Below are 24,635 nucleotides of genomic sequence, written 5' to 3'. Positions count from 1 at the left end.
AATGAGAACTTGATTCTAGAAAGTTGGCTACATTATTAATATTATCAATACAGAGTTGAACTTGATTAACCAGAGCATAAATAGGCTACAAAGGTCTTCCTAATGTTTGTACACAGTGTGTTTGAGAACAAAAGACTACTTTTTGTACCATCAGGAATTCCATCAACTACATAAAAGTGACTGAGTTACCTTTGAGAAAAGAAAATGTTATTTTCTATGTGATTCTAAAAGGAGAGGACAGAGTTCAGATTCATTTCAATAGAAAATTTGCCAGAGCAAAAACAAAATGAAGCCAGATTACCCTTCTCTTCTTTGATGACTGATCGTTCACTGTGAATCGCTCCACATCTGTACTATGTAATGGTCTGGATGAGATTTAAAATGTGGCAAAAAGGTACAAGTACACAAAATATACTTAATTACAGTCATGTGAATACTGTACCATGTGTATATGAACTGAAGTATGAAGTAGGCCTACTGTATGAAGTAGTATGATGGGCATCACTTTTATGGCATTAACATCTTTAGCAAAACCAGGAATACACTTAGCTTTGTTAATTTGTAGTCACCTGAACTCTGCTGGTCTGTCTGATCAGTGCTGATGGCTGGAGACGTTTTAAAGGACTTTAGTTTAACTCAAAGATTGCAAATTCTATAAAGCTAATATTTATTTACAGTTACTCAAACAACAATAGTGCACTGTGAGCGATGCAGGGATAAGGGATAGTTATTTCTTGATGTTGCATTGAAACATTATTCAAACAAACTGGCAATAAGCCAGTAGCGAGCACACTCACTGGTGTTTTTAAAGTTTCGGTGCACGGCACAGCAGAATACTTGGTAGGAGAAGGAGAGCCAGCTGGCCAGTGTGCTGGCATTGAAACATTAACCTAACACTGCCAGATGGATGGGCTTGCTTCACGTGAGTCAGGTTACTGTAACATCTCTGCACATCATGAAAACAGGCTCAGGGCGCTGAGTAACGTTAGCATTGCATGTGGTGCAGACTGGTATTAACGTTCGTCGTGGTGCATTATGACGTCACATTATGACGTCATAGTCTGCTATAAAGGGCGAAATTAGTCAGCTCTTGTCATACTTGTCTAGCTGTCAATAATACAATGCCTTCTCAGAAGAAAAATGAAAAGGAAAGTGAAGGGAAAAAACCGAAGAGAAAAATTCTGAAATCTGAGAGGTATTTGCTGTGCAAAATGCCACCTTCCTGGACGACCCTGCCCGTCGACCCTGGTCCTCAGCCCGGTTATCCAGATGACAGCGTTGCGGTATATGTCAATGATGCAGATGGAAACTTGGCTTACGCAGGATACATCCTCCGACCTGCCGCTGGAGGATTGCTGCCTACGATGGAGATCCAGCCATTCAGTGCAGCAAGTGAGCCAGCTAAGAAAATGAGCTGTCTCGTCATGCCACCAAAACAAGAAAGACTGGGGAGAAAGTTAAAGAAACTCCAAGAGAAGATGGTCGATGGTGCTGGGGATGAGGCTGCAGCAGGGCAGAGTTCCACCCTGGCAGGGCCTGCGGGCAGCAGCCAGCCACAGCGAGGTGCGGGCGCAGCGTGGCGGAGCAGCACACAGCCGCACGTCTGTGGTACCGCTATGGCTGCACCGTGTAATCTGCCAGTCTCCTATACCTCACTCCTACCCAACAACCAGCCCAACGACTACCTCAGCGCTCCAGTGGCACCACCCAATAATCAGTCAGGCTCCTACACCTCACCCGGACCCAACTTCTACCTCACCAATTCAGCTGCAGAAGGGGCAATGATCCAACCTACCAAGGTTCCAACATACCAAAACCCCTCTCTTGCCCCTCAAAGCTTCATGGACCAATTAAGCACACCATTTTCAGCCAGTGACTTAGTCATCTTGGAGGAGTTTTTAGGACCTCTGGTTTATGTGGACAGTGACTGTGATGGCCAGTGCACACACAGCACCTCAGGATCGAGGCTCCAGGGTGGTAATGGAGGTTGGGAATGGAACCTGAGAGCCTGACAACAGACACTTCCCTGGCAATCGATTCCCTGATTATCAACTCGACCTCCATTGTTTTTTTTTCTTTCTCTGATTGCCCTTTGATTTTCTCCCAATTGTAGGGGAGACCTGTGCATCTTGTCACTTTTACTTTTGTTGATAAATAATAAAAGTTATTTTGCACAAATGTATAATCTTAATAGTTTAAATTTAAGTAGGCTACAAAATGTGCATTTGTGACAAGATTCCCCATCACAGGGTATGTTGTCACACTATGCAGAGTAATTGTGATGTCAGTGATATCATCAGTAATGTCACTCAAGCAATTGTGATGTCATCAATTGTTGCTTGAGTGACATCACTGATTACATCACTCACTGATGACATCACTGCACATAGGCATTGAGCACTGATGATGTCATAGACATTGTGAGATCATCAGTGATGTCATAAATCCTTCCCTGCTGAGGTTATGAATTGGACGATCAAGCAAAACTACTATGGCGTAGCTGTGAATGCGAGCTGCAGGGCCAGCGTGGCGAGCTACAGGGCCAGCTTGGCGAGCGGCAGGACGAGCTAGCGAGCCCGCGTAGCGGGCGAGCCTAGGAATCGAGCGCGCGTAGCGCACAAGATGCCTAGTCTTCCTAAAGTTCCCCAAGTCCGCTAACATCATCCCCTGCTCTTCCACACAAGTTGATAAATGCTAACAGCATGTGCTGTCTTAAAAGTCCATCTTCCAGATTATAAAATTGATCAATTTTGTGACCATGCTCATTGCTCCTGCAATTCAGGCACTCACAATTTGGTCTCATTGTTAGGCTAGTTCTCTCATGTAGCTTTGAAAACTCTCAGGTCTGTTTTAAAGCTGTATATTGGTAATTCTCTACTAGTCTCCGTTTTGTCATGTAGGCTAGTAGTTGCTTCAGATATCTTTGCCAGGCAGCTGGCTGCCAGCCTACATCTGGCTATGTCTGAAGGAGGGAAGCTGACTGACAACCCTGAGCAAGTATCCCAAATGCTTAATTGGATACTTGCTCAGGTTTGTTTTTCTAAGCAAGGCAAGGCAACTTTATATGTATATGTGTATAGCACATTTTTTGATGTCCTTTACAATGACGTCATCAGTGGCCGGCCAATGACACTAGTGGATCTCTCTTGCTCACCCAAGGTCCTTAGAATGAGGTAAAGTCATGCTTGGAAACATGTGATCCAAAATGGCATTTTTATTATTCATGTTCTGTCCTCTAGGAGGCAGCATGGACAGTGTCCCACACTGTTTTGAGTGTTTCGTGTAAGATAGCCAAGGTCCTAAGCGTCTCCTGTATGACAACGTGCAACTGATCCACTGTGATCCTCCTGTCAGGCAGGCCTGGCAGGTGACCTGATGATGAAGATCAGTGGAGGAAATCCCCCAGGAGATCTGGAGCAGGGGCCACATCAGTGGAGAGGAGGGAGACACAAGATGTCAACTGATCATGTTGGTTTGAGATTCACTTCAATAAATGGATTTTTCAAGAACACTTTTGAACTGTAGATTTCTTTTTCAGGCCAGAGTTTACCCACCTTTCGATTCACCACTACATGAGTAAATGCTGTATATTGGCTTTAGTGATCTAGCTCACGGGATGTGAAGGCAGTTGGTCTAATGCTGTGCTCACTGTTTAATGTGATTGGTGATTGAGGTTAACAGGATTGTGGCACTGAAGGTTGAGATTAGCAGTGAAACGCCTGAGCAGACTGAGATGATGAACTCTCAGCTCGTCAACAGAGCTGGAGGCTGCTGCTAACAGAGAGTCACGCTCAGAGTGTGTGTGGCTTTTCAATCAGTGACATGGACTCTTCAACCTATTCAGCCAAGCAAAAAATAAAAAAATAAAAATAAAGCAACCTACTGTAATTATGTCAGTACTGGTATTAAGGTCATGACACATACATAGGGAAATACAATTTAGAATAAAATAAACATGTATCTTAGATACACCACAGTCATTATTTCTTTATTTTTATTTGGTGCAGCGGTGTGGTTTACATACCAGCAATTCATTTGGGTAACTGTAGTGTTTCATCTTTTCCCAATAATCTCTGTCTTGGCCATAAAACAAGTTCGAAAAATGGATACAGACTAAGGCTATACTACATTATGACTTCAAACTGGTTCCAAAGCATTTCATACGGACAATAAAGCTATAGTGAACAAAAGCTAATCATTGACATGTACTGTCTTTGAGCACCTTGATAGCAATAAATACATTCACAAAATAAATGATTGTGTGAGTGGAGGCAGGCACATTTTAGCTTGACCGAGTGGTCCAGACGGCAGTAAGATGGATGGAACAATCTGTGTTTTCAGGCTTGTGTACATTTCAGGTATTAAATAATATCTGTATGAACCTGCACTCAAGACCAGTAAGACTTCCACAAAGCTGCATCACACAGAAATGGATGGTTGTTCATGCAAAATAAATGCCTCAGTTTTTTGTTTTGTTTTTGTTCGTTTTTCATGTGTTAACAAGTCTCAACACTTCAGCTTGACACCTGATTCCTCCAAGTAAAAAATAAAACAATCCATTCATAACACGGAACAAAACATTCAATTTGGGAGGCTGTACATTTCAGTCATACAGAAAGACAAATTGTACGACAGACTGTTTAAAAAGACTGTCGACGGAAAAAAGTTCAGAGAAAGATTAGCACTCGAATATTCAAGTATAATAACTCAGGCATACAACACATTCACCAGAAGAAAATAATACTGGGACTTGGCTCCTTCTCCAAATGACTTAATTGATCAGATGTGATGTGATCAGATGGGATTTGGGGAGAGATCCATATACTGTAGGTAGCTGTCAGCAGAGCGAGGGGTATGTGTCTCTCTCGTGGTGGTTCTTTATACATACGAGCCCCTCTTTGCTTCTCACGTCGTTGTGAAATTATTGTTGATTAATCTTGATGATTGTTGATTAAGAAATCTGGTTATTCTGTCCGGGGTATTTCTCAAACCGCCTCTCTGCCTCCTCACTGAAGGCGTCGCCTGGACACAAAGGTTAGAAGTTGTGTCCCAGTAAGTAATTGTATATTAAAAACAATGAATAAAGCAGTAAACAAAACAACTAGATGTGATGTGAATGGAACAATTGAAAGTATAGAGACATTGCGGAGCGTGTCATCATTCAGAAACCACGCCCAAAATGGGGGAAAACACAAACTCCCCCCAATCCTGGCGTTCTCCTATTGCTGCCTTCCAGACAACTGGGACCTTCGGATTTTCTGGCCTCCTATTAGGAAAAGTGCCCTACGTGGTCGGGTGTTGCACACAAAGATCATATATACGGAAGATGAACACTCCAACTTACTTCCTTGACAGCTGGGTCCACATTTTTCTCCTCGCCAATTCTCAATGGCTTCCTTGTTTTGCTCGGGAGTACAAAAAAACTTTAATAGGCGATTTTTTTACATTTGTTGTCTGCGCAGCCCACACCACACAACAGCTTTTAGCTATGTTTAATCCAAGGGAAATGACCGCTGGTGTATAGGAGTGAATGGAGTGCTTTCCCACGTGATGGGCGTGGCCTATTTCATACAGTGTCTCTATCCACCTTATTTTTGTGAGGCTCCCGCTGTAAAATAATTCTGGGAGCAATATCCGGTCTAGAACGTGAGCAGCTGTGTTTACGCTGGCTTGACGCTGCCTGGATAGTACTCTGCACTGCAGCCCATGACTGCAGCGTGTGCCTCCTCGCATCGCATTTCCTTGTCGAACTCCGACATTAAAAGTTTGCTCGTCACAAAATAACACTCGTTTTGGGAATGTAGCCTAATGATGTTATCTATCACATTCGCTAACCTGTTGCTCGTTGAACAAGTCGGCATTTATCAGCTCAGCTGCACCGTTTACAGACGGGTGCATTAGACGGGCTGTGTTGTGTCAAGCTAGACTTAACGGGGGAAGAGGACAGCAGAAGGAAGCAGCCAGCACCCATGGTGCATCATGGCCGCCAAAAATAAGGTGGATAGACACTGCATGAAATAGACCACGCCCATCACGGGGGAAAAGCTCCGTTAATTTCCACACACCAGCGTCATTTTCCTTGAATTAAACATAGCTAAAAGCTGTTGTGTGGTGGGCTGCGCAGACAACAAATGTAAAAAATCGCCAGTTAAAAAACAAGGAAGCCATTGAGAATTGGCGAGAAGAAACATGTGGATCTAGCTGTCAAGGAAGTAAGTTGGAGTGTTCATCTTCCGTATATACGATCTTTTTGTGCAACACGCAACCATGCACGTGACATAGGAGAACGCCAGGATTGGAGGGGGGGTTCTGTTTTCCCCCGTCTTGGGCTGGTTTCTGAATGATGATGCGTTGCGCAGTGTCTCTATGGTACTTTTGCTGTTTTTGAATGCTTACCAATGTGGCAGTTATGGAGCCAGATACGATGGCCGTCATATTTGCAGTTGCATTTCATGGCATTATTGGTGAAGTCGCTCTCAGCCACTTCATAATTTGGATTTATCACAATCTGAAGAGGTGAGACACCGGGAAGAACATTTCCATAACAGGATGGAGGGTTACAGACAGTAATAAAAAACAAAGTGATAGCAGATATTAACACAACATTATTAGTGAATAAGCCTACTAGGCTTATTCACTAATAATAAGTGAATGCCTACTAGACTTATTCACTAGGCTTAACTAGGCTTAACTAGGCTAAGTCCCAGACACACATGCATTACTCAGATGCAGTGATGGATTTTACATGTTTAACTAGCAGGTTAAATGTTAGACCTGGTAGATAGTTCATCTGTTTTGCAATTTCCTAGCCTGATATCAAACTGAATTGCCAACTCGGTACACTGGAGTCAGCCTACAAGAAGGAAGTGGATCACCTGGCCTCCTGGTGCAACCAGAACCACCTGGAGCTGAACACTCCGAAGCTGCACTCCGAAGCTAAAATTAGCGAGAGTACAGACTTTTAGTGTGGGTCACTATGGGTGTGTGACTCCTAGTGGGTGGAAGAAATTTGGTAATTTAGAAGGGGGGGGGGGGGGTCCTCCAACACACTAATATATCGCCCAAGCCTAGTGTCAAAATGCAGTTTGTATGTCTTGTTGTTTTCCTCTGTGTCCCCTGGCAGCATTGGTGCCGTGCTGCTGCTCACCTGCAGAATGTAGTTTCCAGGCTTGATGTCTGTGATGTCGATCCACTGGCAGTCGATGTCGTGACGGTACAAATCCCAGCAGCCCACAGTGATGCCTTGGTCACCGAAGTTGGCACACTCATACCGCTTAGACACTCCTGGGGAACAGATGAAAGATGGATTTACAGTACTGCATGAATGAGTCTAGATAGATAACATTAATATCCTGTATTTAGAAAAGACAGTTTTTAACTTGACAACATAAACATTCTAAATTGGCCCTAGCTTACTTCCTGTTGCAGTGTTTCCTAATATAATAGCTGACAGGAAATACACTAGGTTTCAAACTGTTCCCTAGCAACACAATTCCGTGAAAACCACCACCGTGAACAACTCCAAAAACTAGTAAAGTCATATACTGTACTTGCAGATAATTTTTAACACCTGGATTTCAACTGTTTGATTTGCAGATCAAGCCTATGTCATTTGTAATGTCTGATTTAAGATGCTTGGGGTTGCAGATAGGTGGAGTTCACTATGTCAGGACAACTCAGATAGTTGCAGGTTAGTTGGGAATCCCATAACCTCGTGCTCCAAACAGAAGAACCCGCCCCCCCTAATCTGAAAGGCCACAGCAGCATTGGGGGGTTTGATGCCAGACTCACCCTCTTGGCAGTCTGTGTCCTCCAGGCAGAAACTGGCTTTGTGTCCCTCGGCCACTTTGCTGCCGTTGGCGTTCAGCAGGTCATAGTGGGTGAAGATATCCATGCTGTGGTAGTGTCTGCAAAACACAAGAGAACAATTCATAATGGACTACAAAGAGCCTCATTAGAGAATTAGATGATCCATCCATCATTTAAAAGTGATATCTACTCTTATAAGATGACTGATAGCAGAAAACAAGTTGTACACAAAGGTACATTTTGAAGGTATGGTACTACTGCTGCAGATCCCATCCTCCAGATACTCTGCTTTATTTAATGCCAAAACAAACTGATGCTATTTCCAGAGCAGCTGTTAGACATATTTATCCTCTTCTATCATCGCTGAGCTGTCTGAGAGGCTAAAAAGTGATGAGGAGGTTAAACTTCACAGTTCTCTTCCCACTAGTTTGAAACTGCTACAACTGACTCAGAGGGTAAAATGGATGTGAGGAGATCTGCTGGACACAACTGTGGGAGGAGAGTGGGGTCGTGTCCGGATGTGAGAGATGTCCAGAATGAAGGAAGACAGGAAAGGAGATTGCGAATACAAGCGGCCGAAATGGGTCTTCTTCAGGAGGGTGGCATCTCCCTTAGGGATAAGGTGAGAAGCTCTGTCACCCGTGACAGACTCAGAGTAGAACCACTGCTCCTTTGCATATAAAGGAGCCATTTGAGGTGGTTTGAGCATCTTGTCAGGATGCCTCCTGGTCACCTCCCCAGGGAGGTTTTCCAGGCATGTCCAGCTGGGAGGAGACCACGGGGCAGACCAACGACCTGGTAGAATGACTACATCTCCACACTGGCCTGGGAGCACCTTGAGATCCCCCAGTCAGAGCTGGTTAATGTGGCCATGGAAAGGAACGTTTGGGGCCCCCTGCTGGATCTGCTACCTCTGTGACCAGACTCAGGATAAGCGGTTGAAGATGGATGGATGGACAGACGGACGGATGAAAGTAGCAGCTTATACGAACGAGTTGATACTAGATGAGATGTGGGAAAGGTATAAATGGCAAATGAGTGAATAGCCTGTGATGCAGATGTGCAAGCCATGCATAATATAGTCTCATGGTGGACTGTAAATTTGTAATCTGTCAATACTGATCATCTTTAGCTGAAATTGGCTAAATGGGCGGTGTCTGTCTGTCTGTCTGTGTGCTCGGTGTCAGTCATGATTTGTGACAGAAGTGATGTCATCAGTGATGTCACTTGAGCAATTGTGATGTCATCAGTGATGTCACTCAAGCAATTGTGATGTCAACAGTGATGTCACTCGAGCCAATTGTGATGTCATCAGTGATGTAATAAATCCCCCCAGTCTGTACTTTGAATGATCTTCAGTGGAAAAAGGATGGCGTGCACTCAAAAAGCAGTAGGTTTTCCCAAACATTTTGAGTTGTCAGTATGCTACTTTTATAACATTTGAATCAATTTATAAATTCAGAAGAAACGTCATTCAGAAATGGTTTGGCTAGTGCCTTCAGTGTGGATGTATCGTCGGTAGATTCCCTGCCTACCAACACAAGGGTTTGCATCCCTGTGTTACCTCCGGCTTGGCCAGACATCCATACAGGCACGATTGGCTGCTGTCTGTGGGTGGGAAGCTGGATTTGGGGTTTGTGTCCTGATCTCTGCACTAGCACCTCCTGTGGTCGGGGTGGAAGGGAACTGGTGAGAATAACGTGATCCTCCCACGTGCTACGTCCTGCCGGTGAAGCGACCCCTGTCAGGTGAAAAGAAGAGAATGGCAACTGCGCATGTGTCGGAGGAAGCATTGTGCTAGTCTCGGCTCTCCCGAGTACTTGGAAAAATTGACCAAGTACAATTGGGGAGAAAATGGGGGAAAAACAAGGAAAAAAAATAACATTTTAAAACTTTAACATGATGGTACCTACCACATGAGCATTACAATCAGGCAAATTGGAGTTCGTACAAACATTTGATTTCTCAGACTCAACCAATGACATTATTTCTGCCCCTTACCCATGGCAGGCGTGCCAGACCCAGGAGTGCCTTCCAGCCTTGGGTTTGAAGTCGGAGCGGCCGATGTTGTGGATCTGGGAGGAGAAGCGGAGCAGGCGGCGGTGTCCGTAGGGCCAGTTGGCCTTGGCGGCAGACTTGGACAGGCAGTCCTCCTCGGCAGCGCAGTACAGCATGTGCAGGGGGCGGTCCTCAATATAAACCGTCTGCTGGACCAGCGGGGCGTTCAGGACCAGGTCAGAGGCCGCTGTGCAGAGACTTAGATTAGATCAGTACCCCCAAACTGGGGGTACGTGGTGGTACTACAGGGGCTACTTGAGAGAGAGGGGGACATGGAAAAATGTAAGAATAAATCATGAAAATAAATGAAACGTTAAAATAAATCTGCTTAGGAGGCACTTATTGCAACTCTTTCACTCCATTTCTTATTTTGTAATGTTATATTCTTCAAAAGGTGAGTTACCATTCATTCATTGCATCATATTATAATAACTGGTGATTATTATTCCATAAGTGGTGTAACATTTTTAACAGAAGCAATAATAATATTGACTGAGAATATAATTAGTTATTACATGTGTTATTACATCATCATCATCAGTATATAAATGGGAGCTGGGGCTCTGTCTGTTTGTTTGTTTCTCTGTTTGTTTGTTTCTCTGTCCCACTGTGATTGTCCCACTGTGATGTCATAAATCCCACTGTGACATCATCCATGATGTCATTAATCCCACTGTGACATCATCTGTGATGTCATAAGTCCCACTGTGATATCATCAGTGATGTCATAAATCCCACTGTGACAGCGCGTGTAGCGTGCAAGATCGCTAGTCAAACAAAAGAACAGAACAAAAGATGCACACCACATGTGAGGAGGGAGAGAAACATGAATGGTCTGCAGGCTTTTAAAACCCAGGGAGTACACCGGGCCAACGACCCAACCACCAGGCTCCTCCTCCAACAGGGCCAGGAGAGTGGGAGGCTCGTCACATCTTCAATTCCAAGAAGTGGGAATGCTAATCCTGACAGCATTAATGCCTTGCTCAAGTTGCTCTACCCGTGCGTCTTTCACTCCAGTTGTCATTACTCACTCTCGGAGCAGATGACTCCGGCGGCGAACTTTGCCGCTACTTTCTGACAGCTGACGGTTTTGTGATGCTGGCACTGGCTCAGAGACATCTCGCTGCCCGTGCACTTCACTCCGCTCAGAACCATCTCTGTCACGTTGCTGCTGTCCCAGTACCACGTTTCCTTAGAGGGTCAAACACACAGACACACAACGAAACACAAAACGTGTATCTATCAGGAGAGGATCATTCACAAATGGAGCTACAAAAGAGTTAAAGGGACAGTTAAAAATCCATAGTTTTCGTCTGAAATGTAGTTAGTTATCCATCTAGATCAGGGGTTCCCAAACCTTTTCATCTTGGGACCCAAAAGATACATTTTGTGTCTTCCTAGGACCCAAACTCACAAAAAACATACCGTAATGAGTTGCCATGACGACCAGTTGGCGACCCCCCCCCCCCCCACAGGTCCGTGACTCAAAATGGGTCCCAACCCATAGTTTGGGAAACACTGATCTAGATCGTTTTGGTGTGAGTTGCTAATATCAGACATAGAGAGTCTTGCTTTCTCTTGAATTCAATGAATGGAACTGGATGGCACTTGGCTTGTGGTGCTCAGAGCGTGGTTTTTTTTGTACAACAGCAATGTCTCTTTCCAGAAATCATGACCTCGGTTACTCAAAATAATCCACATACCTTGTTGTCAGCAGTTTCATGTAGGAACTATTTTCTTTCGACTGAACTACACAGCTAGCAGCTTACAGTAGGTCGAAAGAAAATAGTTTGTAGATGAAGCTCACAACAAGCTCTGTGGATTATCTTCTGGAAGAGATTGCATTTTCAAATGTATTTCTTTGGCGCTTTGAGCAACACAAGCCGAGTGCCCTCCAGCTCCATTGTATTCGAGAGAAGGCAGACATCTCTATGGCCAATATCCCCAAAACTCAACAACTTGCACCAAAACGATCTATGATAAATAGCACTTCAGGTAAGAGGGAAAATATGTATTTTTGATTTTGGAGTGAACTGTCCCTTTAAATGTGATGATTTGATCCTGAAAAACAGATGTTCGTGACTCATGTTGGCTGTTCACTGAGGACACTATGTGATGCAGGGTTTATGATCACTGGAGAGCAATAACTTTGTTCACATATAGAATGTGACTGAATAATACTATTGCCTGTTGGCTAGATCAGGGGTTCCCAACCTTTTTTGTGCGAAGGACCGGTAGATACATGAAAAAAAAAGTTGCAGACCGGTTGTAAATTTGAATGGTTTTAGTTACATATATATTTACTCACCAGGTGGCGACAAAGGGTAAATAACAGCCTTTTGTGTTGTACTGTATTTTCTACAGTTCTACAGTAGTTCTACAGTATTTATGTTTTTGTTTCAACTACAAACATAAAGAAACGTCAACTTGAAACTACTATGTTTCAACTACCACACACAGCCTATAATATTATAGCCTATGATTATAAAAAAAAAAGAAAAAAGAATGTACCGGGCTTGCGGCCCGGTACCGAATGCGTTGCGGCCCGGTACCGGTCCGCGGCCCGGTGGTTGGGGACCACTGGGCTAGATGACTACTGAGAGGCCACTATAAAATCACACATAGAATTAGTATAAATAGATCAGCTGACCACTGGACACTTTCTTTTTTTCTTTTTATTATAATTTTTTTCTGATTTCCCCCCATTTTTCTGCCCAATTATACTTGGTCAATTTATCCCCATGCTGCCCTATTGGCTGCCTCAGTTGCTGCTCCACCCTCTGCTGATATGGGGAGAGCCGAGACTAGCACCATGCTTCCTCCGACACATGCGCAGCCGCTTCTTTTCACCTGACGGGGAGCTTCACCGGCAGGATGTAGCACATGGGAGGATCACACTATTCCCACCAGTTCCCTTCCACCCCGACCAGGCACCCCGACCAACCAGAGGAGGCGCTAGTGCAGTGATCAGGACAAATTCCACCAATCCGGCTTCCCACCCTCAGGCACAGCCAATCGTGCCTGTATGGACGCCCGACCAAGCCGGAGGTAACACGTGGATACGAACCTGCGACACTCGTGTTGGTAGGCAGGGAATTTACCGCTACACTACCCGGACGCCACTATTTCTTACACATGATGTATTTTCTATCATGATCAGTGTTTGGCATTCAGTTTCTTGCAATCATAAGTATTCCATTATTTTAGATATTTGAAGAGTTAATTTCCAAAATCCCTGAATATCTCATGTCATCAAATACCACTTAAAGGAAAAATCCACGCTCAGATACTTTTGACACTGTTTCATATCATCGATCTGTGATCTTCAATCTGTGATGTTCAATCCATTCCATGAGTTTTAAGCATTATAAAGTTTATAATTGTGACTGACGACCCTCCCACTGGGCCTGGTGGAGTGAAACTGGGCCTGGTGTACTCATTGTGCTTCAGAAGACCTTCAGGCCATTCAGTTTCTCTCCCTCCTCATGATGCACCTTTTGTACTGTTCATTTGTTTAATGTATATAGTTGTGATGCATGCCCACAAATGCAAACTGACGTTACATCCCCAATAGTTGTTCTTTTTAAGTGTTGAAGGGTTTTATTGTGGATTTTCCCTTTACAAAGTATAATATTTTGCTTTCATTGTGTGCTATAAATCATTTTAAAGCACACATCTAAAGAATAGTGTCACTTTTTCCAAAGGTGGATTCATGTATTTTAGTCCTACTTACAGTGATGGCATGCATGGAGTAGCCCAGCCCTAGCTGCCTGCAAACCACCATGGCTTCCTTTGTGGTCCAGCCTGTGCTGCACACTGTGCCCCACTTGGACCCAACCTGAACCTGCACGCGGCCTTCATAAGTGGTCCGGCCGCCCACTATCCGGATCTGCACAAATGTCCTGCTGGAAGTCAGTGAGGGGAGACACACATGTCCTATCCTGCCTCTGAACTGTCTGGGCTGATTGTAATGTGTTTCAGTTTGGTTGTTGAAGCAGCAGTCAGTGGGGTTAGTCTGTAGCTGAGGTGAACGCCAACATGGTTTCCAGATGCAGTCACCGCTTGGCCTGGCTGCTTGTGAATGGCTTTGAGTTTTATTAGAGGTTTGGTGGATAGCTGCCTGGTCTATCCATGCGGAACATACCAGAACAGCATCTGATCCTCCCATGTGGGAAACCAAACCTCAACTCCAAATGACAGTTAAACTGTTATGTATTGAACACATGCATGTATGTTCAAGTATACTCCAAAAATAAACACTGTTGTGGAATATACTGTATATTTAGCATGATAATATATTCTAGGAATATATTTAAATGTTTTACCAATACTAGAAACAATTTAGTATTAGTAAAACAACATGTAAATGTAGAAATATTAATTATATTGATCAAAAATAATATATTCATGTTTAAACACATCATTCTTGGAATATATTTGAACATAGATGCACATTTGGTATTAAAAAAAATCTGTATACACTCAGTGGACACTTTATTAGGCACACCTCTCTGTTTATGCAAACAGCTCCTCCAGACAGAGTCACGTGACCTCATATTCTGTTACACTCCACAGATCAGTCTGGACTTCCAGCTGCTCATATTGATTTCAGTGGGCGGGAGTACTTGCCTTGACAGACAACTCCTTAAACCAATCAGCATCGCCTAATCCAATCCAAATCCACCCAGAAGAATGGCGAAAACATATTCAGGCATCTCAGACACAGCCGACCTCTGGTGATTTTCATTTTACCTAACTGACCTAATAAAGCGGTCACTGAGTGCACTATATTCAGTCAGTATTATATTTGCATATTTCAAATACGGCAAAAGGCACCCTTCCCCTGGTCATGGCTCTACTCTAGTGGGGTTAATGACCTACTTGCAGGCCGTGGTTAGCGTAGCCCAGGCCCATCTGCCTGCAGGCCACCATGGCCTCCTTGGTGCCCCAGCCCTCTCCACAGATCAGGCCCCAGCTCTGGGTGCCATTCGAGTCTTTGCCCGTCACCTCCACACGGCCCTCATAACGAGTGCGTCCGCCAGTTAGCCGCATCTGTCGGGCAGAAGGGTTAGGAGGCACAAAGCAAAGCATAGATACACAAGGGCCAGGCAGGGACTGTGGGGTAAAACCTCTCTCTTTAGCATTACAAAGTCTTTAATCCTTATGATTTTTGCACAGCCAAATATCTTAAAGTCGACATGAAAAGCTAATCAAATACAGATTTTTAGATTTCATTCAAGTTAAAAAATATATGTTGCTCAGGGTAGGAAATTAACTTTCTTTAGGGCTTTTTTTGCCCTTGTGAAATACGTTTCGGGGGCATTTTGGATAGTTTACAGGACAATTTTATCAAATGTTGGGAAATACCTTAGTTTTTCTATGTTGCATGACAGACCAATCAATGACTCTTATCCAAGCATATTTTATTCCTAAAAGTTCATAAACAATCACAGTAAAAAAAAAAAAATTCTTATAATCTCAACAACACTGTCTGGCATGTTATGTAATGTACTACAGTACTTGGCAAAAACTTTTCAGATAACATGTAGATAGACAGTAGGCTACATAGGTACATGTCGCTATGTAGTTCATTCTTCAACCCACAATAGTCAACTCTTTGACAGCTTTTTTAGGCCCTGCATGGGAGGAGAGGCTCAGCGACTGTTTCTGTCATTTGGATCATTTTCTAGTCCTGACTCAGTGGGTGGTTTGCGTATTGCAAAACTAGTGAGCTAGTGAACTAGCTGGCCAGCTAGCCTGCGCTGCCTGTCACTGAAATAACACTAGTAGGAGGAGGGGGCAGGGGTTGTGGTGTTGGTATGGATGCCTAGCTGGCTACTTTCGAGTCGCGCTTTGGACACAATCCGGACACGCTTTGCATTACAGAGTAACATTAAAATACAGAAAGTTAACTTTATTTTAAATACAGAGTAACATTAAAATACAGAAAGTTAACTTGATTCTACGGGTGTATTTAAAAGCCCCCGTCATCCCAATTCCAAGGGCAATTTTAGATTTTTTACGGGCAATTTGCCCTGAGCCCCCGCTAATTTCCTACCCTGATGTGGCTTGGAGTGGAAAGTATAAACAGGAGAGGGAGTGTTTCTTGCTAGAGCTTTTATCCCACACAGCCCGGCCGCTCTGTGTGTATCTATAGGGAACATGGAAGAGTATGATCTGGTAAAATACAAACTGTACAACCAGTCATACTGTCTGTTAAAGGCATATTGCTGTTGTCAAAAAACAAAACAAAAATCTACAAAAGTTTTTCAGAGGAGAAAAAAAAACTATTTTCTCACTGTGTTTTTCTAGCAGGTTTCAATGGCCCAAGAATGAAAGTCAACATATAAAAATGTAAACTTTCTATTCAAGTAGATAAAAGAAGATAAAAAGACAGAGACTGGAGAACTTTGCTCTTTTTCATGACAGCAGCAATTGTCTGGTCTGGAAGAAATGTTGGTTGAGAATGAAGATGTGAGATTTCTGCACAGTGAAACTGTACTTGTTGTCTCTAAATCTCACATCTTAATACAACCAGCAAAGAAAGTTAGAGCAGTAAACATAAACACGGAATGCAATAAATACAAGTTATTTCCTATAGCATACTATAATAGTTATGCTGTTATCAGGTCAAACCAAAAACAAATGTGATTCAGTAAACTTACACAGCCCTATTTTCACATATACATCAGAGCAATAAATTCAGTATAAAACAATTATTCGGCTCTGCAACTTTGCCTAGAGTAAACACAGATGTAAGATGTAAGATATGAGTAACATTGCCTAGAGCTGTAAACACAGATGCAAGATATGAGTAAGCAGGGTGAGCTCTGACCGAGTTTTCCAGGGCCATGTAGGGTATGTTGCAGCGCACCGCGGCATCCTCTGTGTGCTGACAGTCTTCCGCTGTGATGTTTTTAAACGGGCAGTTCCAGATGGACTTCTCCTGACCCAGGCACTTCACCTCGTTCATGTAGATGGGACCCATTCCTGGACAGAAGAGACACACAAACAGGCACACGTGAAGAGACACACAAACAGGCACACATGTGAAGAGACATACAAACAGATGCACATGTGAAGAAACACAAAAACAGGTACACATGTGAAAAGACACACAAACAGGCACACATGTGAAGAAACACACAAACAGGTACACATGTGAAGAGACACACAAACAGGTACACATGTGAAGAGACACACAAACAGATGCACATGTGAAGAAACACACAAATAGATGCACATGTGAAGAAACACAAACAGGTACACATGTGAAGAAACACACAAACAGATGCACATGTGAAGAAACACACAAACAGGTACACATGTGAAGAAACACACAAACAGATGCACATGTGAAGAAACACACAAACAGGTGCACATGTGAAGAGACACACAAACAGGTACACATGTGAAGAAACACAAATGGATGCACGTGTGTGGAAACACACAAACAGGTACACATGTAAAGAAACACACAAACAGATGCACATGTGAAGAAACACACAAACAGGTACACATGTGAAGAAACGCACAAACAGATGCACATGTGAAGAGACACACAAACAGGCACACGTGAAGAAACACACAAATAGATGCACATGTGAAGAAACACACAAACAGGTACACATGTGAAGAAACACACAAACAGATGCACATGTGAAGAAACACACAAACAGGTACAGATGTGAAGAGACACACACAGATGCACATGTGAGGAGACACACAAACAGATGCACATGTGAAGAAACACACAAACAAGATGCACATGTGAAGAAACACACAAACAGATGCACGTGTGAAGAGACACACAAACAGGTACACATGTGAAGAAACACACAAACAGATGCACATGTGAAGAAACACACAAACAGGTGCACATGTGAAGAAACACACAAACAGGTACACATGTGAAGAGACCGATAAACAGATGCACATGTGAAGAAACACACAAACAGGTGCACATGTGAAGAGACACACAAACAGGTACACATGTGAAGAAACACACAAACAGATGCACATGTGAAGAGACACACAAACAGGTACACATGTGAAGAAACACACAAACAGATGCACATGTGAAGAAACACACAAACAGGTGCACATGTGAAGAGACACAAACAGGTACACATGTGAAGAAACACACAAACAGGTGCACATGTGAAGAAACACACAAACAGGTACACATGTGAAGAGACCGATAAACAGATGCACATGTACACTTTGTGTCTGCATCACTGCTGTGGGGTTTCTGCACTGCACATAGAGATCTCCTGTCAATCAAACAGTGTGGGCGGGACTGTGGCGTCGTTTTGTTGTTGGATTTTCTGTTGATGTCGTTTGAGTTTCTCTTAGGTGCTCATGCTAACTACCCGGTTGTTCTTCTGTTTGTTCCCTAACAAAGTAGAAATGTAAAACACATCACTTCACATCACAGACTCCGGCTGTTTAGAACAGCTAATACAAACATTTCCATAAACTGCATATAGATTTAATCACTATTGTGTTATAGTATATATTTATATATATCAGTCAGTATTGAGAGTAGCAAAGGATATTTATTTGAAAATGTCACAGATAAGGTAAGATAAAGGTAAGAAAACTATACTCAGAGGCACATCTAAATAAGATACACACTAATACCACTTTCATACCAATGACCACCAGGGTTGGACCAGGGTTACTTATAGCCTAGGTAAACCCAGCCCCCACGTGACCTGCTCTCTCAGTTCCCAGTCACTAGTGACTGTAAGCAGGGTGAGCCTGAGAGCAGGTCACTGGGGGCTGGGTTTACCCAGGCTAGGTTAGTTACCCTTCTTTTGTCAATTCACAGCAAGTCAGTCAACTGGTCATGGTCCCTGGTCATGGTCCCTGGTCATGACAATTCAGGGTCACAACCCTTGTCCGACCCTGGTCTGACCCACGTCTGAAGGTGGGTCATCACCAAGCCGAATCGGGCAAACCGGGTTAACCCTTTCATACCCGAAATCAACCTGGGAATAACCCTGGTTGGACCCTTGGTGTGAAAGGTGTATTAGTCTAGTGTTAGATGCATAGAACCTGGCTGTGATATTTGTGTGATTCTTATTGCTTTCTTGTTAAATTTTGTCTTGTTTTCATATACAGAACTGGCAGTTACAGTATGTAACCAATCGTGTATAGGAATGGCTTTCAAAAGACTTGTACCTCTTGCAACAAATAGCCTACACAGTGTATTTTTCAAGCTTTATTAATCCAAGACAGCTTTCCTGAACATGCATGCTCTTCATCAGCAACACAGTTTACATTTCACCTCAAGACAACGCATGATATCATTCCTGTGAAAGGAATTCCTTCAACGGCGCACGTTTCCAGCTTCAGTGACGTCTGGGAATGTTTCTGAGCTGGAAAATGTTTGAAAATTCAGCAGGGGGGTGGTCGGTCTGAAAGCCCTCGGTGTGCACAGCAGGCTCCCTCAAAGAGATTGAGTGAGGAGTCCGCCTAGCTCACTTCCTCTGCGGTGGGAAACGTAATGTACAAACACGACAGCGGACATTGTTTCGGAAAACTGCCCTCCAAACGTCTGCTTGTTTTTCCAGACAGGATCTTGCGGGCAAAATACCGTGCACACCGCGATGTTCTAGGGAAGAATAAGTAATGAGGAACATACACACAAACATGAACACATAGGCTCTGTCTGAAACATTTGAGGCATTTAGCTGAGTGAGTTACAGTGATTCAGTGTCTTGTTCTGGGACACATGGGATCAAACCTATGACCTATTGGGACGGGGCAATCTCTATAGTGGCTAGACATGCAGCTGTACACATGTAACAGACAATGTTTGTACAGCTACCTTAGTGAGGACATTTATTGACATAATGCATTCCCTAACCGCTAACCTTAACCATCACAACTAAAGGCCTAACCTTAACCCTAACCCTAATCCTAACCCTAACCCTAATAGAGCTCAACAGACACGTGACTCAACAGTTCCGCATCCATTTTCTCCATACATTTCTCAGATAAATCCAAATATAACGAGTTTTAAGGCTCGAACCAAGCCAAAAAGTCTTCCAGAGAATCGTGAGTGACCATAAAACATTCGGTTTAAGCGAGAACAAAAAATAACAACAGGAAAAAAATAGATTTCCCCCCGCCCCCCGTTATTATTTGTTCTCGCTTAAACCGTCACGAAAAGTGACGTGCCTGTTGAGCTCTATTCTAACCTTAACCTTACCCTTAAAACCAAGTCTTAAACTTCAAACAAGGTTTGAAGGTGTGCGAGAAAGTGAGGACCGGCCAAAATGTCCCTTTATCACTTTCCTAAAAATGTGCTCACTTCCCAGGCATAAAACTAAAATTGGTCCTCACTCAGATAGCTGTACCATACAAGAACACGCACGCACGTGCTACTTCTCACACACACACACACACACACACACACACACACACACACCAGTAGCATAGCCAGACTCGGCTCATTGGGTGTGCCACAGAAAGCCAGGGTTACGGCCGCCACCAATTTTTTTTTGGGTCTTTTCAAACCAGATTTAGAGGAATATTTGTGTGTTGTTTGCTCCTTTTCGCACTCATTATTAGCAGGTAGAAGCAGTCAATTAAATTGTATTTTTTGGCAACATGTAAAACCACTTTGTTTAGTATCTCAAAAAAGTCTCACCTACTTTTTCCAATGAGTGTTCTAGTCGGGAAAGAACGCAAATTTGGTTGGCATGCAGATTCGTCTACTGCAGAGAGATCTGTAGCGTCAGTGTCCTCTGGCTCTGCACAAACCTCCGGTGTGTTGTTGGCTGCGTTCCCCGCTGTTAACGTCATTGTTTCGGCTGCATCATCTTCTGTCTCTTCTCCACTGTACACCACCAATACAGGTGCGGGAACGGGTGCACTACAATCCGCACTTGTTGAGGGGGAGGGTGACGACGAGTCATCTTCTTCCTCGTCGTTTCTTGCCTTTGCCGAAAAAGCTTAAAAGCGAGCTTTGTTTCATGTCTTCTTGATTTGGCGCTGCTGCTGCTGCTGCTGCTGCTGTGCGTGCGTGCATTTGTTTACTTTACGTGGACACAGCTTAACTAGTTTCCCATGATGCTCCGGGGCACATAGGGCAGCGGACAGTTGGACACAGTGCATGACAGCATTGACATGTGTTTTGCAGACAAAACAAAACACTTTTTACCCCATTTTTTTGGGTGCGCCAGCGGCCTGTCTGGGTGGCATTTGCACACCCTAGCGCACCCGTGGCTACGCGCATGACACACACACACACACACACACACACACACACACACGCGCACGCACGCAAGCTCGCACACACGCACGCACGCAAGGACGCACGCACGCACGCACGCACACTACTTCATTCAGCTTTAGGGATCCTGTCTGCTTTCAGCCAACATTCCCTCAGGAATCTGGCTTTTCAGCCAAATTTCTAAGATGTTTCCAACCAAATGGCTCCTCAGAAGAAATTAATATGTGGGCGAATGTGTGTGTGTGTGTGTGTGTGTGTGTGTGTGTGTGTGTGTGTGTGTGTGTGTGTGTGTGTGTGTGTGTGTGTGTGCGTGCGTGCGTGCGTGCGTGCGTGCGTGCGTGCGTGCGTGCGTGCGTGTGTGTGTGTGTGTGTGGGATAACCTAAAAGAAAAGATTAATTTAATAGTTTTGTTCTAAAAGAAAAAAATCAGCTACCAATACAGCTGGTGTAGGTACAGGATCTATCGCTCTTCAGATTCGGTTCGGCCGGAAGTGCCTCGGCTCTGGGTCCACAACGGGGTCTGACCCTAACCCTAACCCTAACCTTGATTCATATGTTTAATGTATATCATGTCTGATAACATCAGTAGCTTAGCATTAGCTTGTTAGCTAATCCAAAGCTGTCTGCCATTTTGGCCACGTTAATCGCACCACTTGCCCGATGTACAGCCAATCACAATGTGTGCCCGAGCCGATCTTGTAGCCAAGCCGAAATTGCACTGGAATGAAAACTAAAACTCACCATAGGTTGAGGCGATGTCTTGTCATAGACGCTGGGTTAGCTGGCTCAGCCTGGCTGGGGGCGTGGTCAGGGTGGGGTAAATCGCCCGTTCTATCCATTCAGCAAAGTTAGAATTTAGCTGATAGCCCAGCCCAGGCAGACACGATCGGGGATTTAACTACCGCAGTAAACGCACATCTGTGCAGACATCTTGTGTTCTGCTCTAGAACCCCCAAACCTATAGTTTAGAGCCGCAGCACCATCCTTTGGTGAGTCAACCCATTGAGATATATCGGCGGTTTTACCCCACTCGCGCGCCAGCCGTATAACATTTTGTGGGCGTTCCCACACATGCCAGGCAGGCAGGAATGAGTTAACTTGTCAGTCAGAAGCTGCTTAGTCTCGCTGGCCAGCCTCAGTCCCCTCCCTACTGAGAGATGAGTCTGGCGGCACAGGTCTCCATAGTGGGATTGTGATGGGCGGCGCTTGGCGGCAGTGCCCTTGGAAAATTGTTTCCAACAATCCAACTCGCCATTTTCAGCATGTAGCAACGAGCTAGCGTGTAGGTTTCTGCCGTTAGCTTGCTAGCTAGTTAGCGTTATTGTTTTCACTGAGGCGGCAGGGCACTATTTACAGCGACACACAGGGAGGAGGGAGCGGAAGCCGCTCTGATTGACATGGTTGGAGCCAATGACAGAGCTTGTAATAAGCCGGGAGCAGACATCCGGCAGCGACTGAAACAGTCGCTCCAATGGGGAGCAGCTGTAGAGCAGGGGAGGGCTTATCCCAGTTGCCTGTTTCCGTGCAGCCAGACGACTCTCATGGAAGGGAGGGGAGGCTGGCCAGCGAGACTAGAAGCTGCTGAGACCCCAACACGGGTGGGCGGGGCTTGCTGTTCAACGGTGCCAAAATGGAGAAGAAAAGAGGTGCAGAGAGGTGGAAAGAGAGGAGCCTATGTTATGTCTTGGCCTAAACTACAATATCAGTGGTAGACAATTGTCTATTGCCTCTAGAATATCCGAGATAAATTAAATTAATAACACTAGATAACACAAAGATTTTGCTGCTTTTCTTTCAATCCATTGTGCAGAGTGTAATGCTGTATGAGAGTAGTGCTTGGTATAACTGTCTGTCTGTGCAGCTTAAAGCTAGACTGGGCGGGTTAGGCCGTATTTGCTCTAAAATTGTAGGACAAACACTGGAAACAAGCTTTCAGGAGGCCCACATGCAGACGTAGAATCTTGTCTCTAGCACGTAGGATAATATCTGACCCAACGCACATTCTTTTTAATGAATTTGAGCTGAGTCCCACGGGCTCGCTTAAACAGACTGAGGAACTAATTTGTGCCCCAGGCTGTCAAGCTGTTGAATCAGGCTAGAGGCTCAAGATACGGACTAAGGAAGCGCTGCAGCCACTTTCCTTATTCTTGTCTTTTGTTATTGTTTTGTTTTGTCTACACTTTGAGGATGGTGTTGGTTGTCGTTTTGCACTGTTGTATGTATCGATGAGAAACAAGTGTCTGTGGATGCAAGACAAATTTCAGACTCTGTCTGACAATAAAGTAATATCTTATCTTATCTTATCTTACTAATTTTTATTTATTTATTTATTTATTTGTTTGTTTGTTTGTTTGTTTGTTTGTTTGTTTATTTATTTATTTATTTATTTATTTATTTATTTATTTATTTATTTATTTATTTATTTATATTAGGCTATATAAAAATCCCAATGGTCAAATGTAAACAGTAGTGGCTAATTTGAAAGTATGGGTTGGATTGCTTTTGGGGTTTTCTTCACAAAAGTGGAGAGGGAGGCAGAAGCAGCACTAGCAGAGCTGGAGGTGTTGAACTTATCAGAATCAGGAACCTTCAGGGGCCTGTACTACGAATGTTGTATAAGAAGATCCAGGATCTGTCTCTTGATCTGGTTTGTCTAAACCAGATCAGCTCGATTGTAGTTAACTTGTACTACGAACGTTGATTGGCACTCGTTAACTCGAACCAGGTTTTTCTAATCAAGCTCTCAGCTCGTGCACATAAAAATGCCCGTGCACTGGAGCTCGTGTCCGCAAAAGAGGCGTGGTTTTTAACAACTGCCAATCAGAGTGCAATATGGACTGCTCCAAAACTCCTACAGCGCAAGACACGCCTATTTCCTCATTGAATGAAACCGCAAATGCAAATCTGCGTTGGATATTATTACTGTTCCCGAATGACTGTCTAAAGTGACCACTTTTATCCACACCAGTAATTTCTTTGAAGAGCGGTTTCGTAGGCTATCTACAGCTCTCTATCTACAGTCTTTTGTGGAAGCAATGTGTAATCTATCTCAGTCCAAAATCCGTATGTAGCTATAGACCATTTAGGCTCAATAAATAATAATGATCCGTGTCTGTACTTTGTTCAGTATATTGTATTTCAATTTGTAACCGTCAAATAAAATAAAATAAAATAAAATAAAATAAAATCAATGTGTTTAGTCGCACTGATTGAATAATTCCTATAGGCTAATCAATAAAAAAAAGAATGATAATAAAATAAAATAAATGCTTCTGAACTGAATCGACACGGTACGTGCGGGCATAGATTTCATTTATAAAAAATAGCCTATTTTGTGGTCACATATTGTCAGCAGAGTCGCATATCTCCATATTTCATATAATGATGCTGGAAATATGAAGTTCAATCAAATCATACAGGCCAAAAGCAACAGAGTTGCAGCTGCAAAATGCAGGAGTAGCCTAGATATGAATCATCTTAATATGGGATCGCCTGTGTGCAGGTGATCCCTTATTAAATTGCT

At 43.7% G+C, this 24,635-nt stretch overlaps 1 protein-coding gene across 4 annotated transcripts in view; it reads right to left on the bottom strand.

Annotated features, from left to right (window-relative positions):
* Positions 1–3,991: 3,991 nt before the first annotated feature.
* Positions 3,992–24,635, bottom strand: part of loxl3b (lysyl oxidase-like 3b) — a 53,545-nt gene continuing 32,901 nt past the window's right edge. For 3 of the 4 annotated variants that reach the window (XM_083634212.1, XM_083634215.1, XM_083634213.1), the window contains 8 exons: positions 16,703–16,857; positions 14,749–14,919; positions 10,899–11,058; positions 9,811–10,054; positions 7,792–7,907; positions 7,148–7,284; positions 6,397–6,508; positions 3,992–5,022 (listed from right to left, as the gene is read on the bottom strand). In XM_083634212.1, coding sequence (XP_083490338.1) covers positions 4,952–5,022; positions 6,397–6,508; positions 7,148–7,284; positions 7,792–7,907; positions 9,811–10,054; positions 10,899–11,058; positions 14,749–14,919; positions 16,703–16,857 — 1,166 coding nt within the window. In that variant the 3' untranslated portion in view covers positions 3,992–4,951. Of the gene's footprint in view, positions 5,023–6,396; positions 6,509–7,147; positions 7,285–7,791; positions 7,908–9,810; positions 10,055–10,898; positions 11,059–13,600; positions 13,757–14,748; positions 14,920–16,702; positions 16,858–24,635 lie in introns of all 4 variants that reach the window. The other variant, XM_083634214.1, reaches the window with a different exon arrangement.

This window comes from Poromitra crassiceps, assembly GCF_964638095.1.
Source record: "Poromitra crassiceps genome assembly, chromosome: 3".
In the NCBI taxonomy this organism is placed as follows: Eukaryota; Metazoa; Chordata; class Actinopteri; order Beryciformes; family Melamphaidae; genus Poromitra; species Poromitra crassiceps.
The sequence above is the reverse complement of the archived record's forward strand: the minus strand, read 5'-3'. Positions and strand labels throughout refer to the sequence as shown.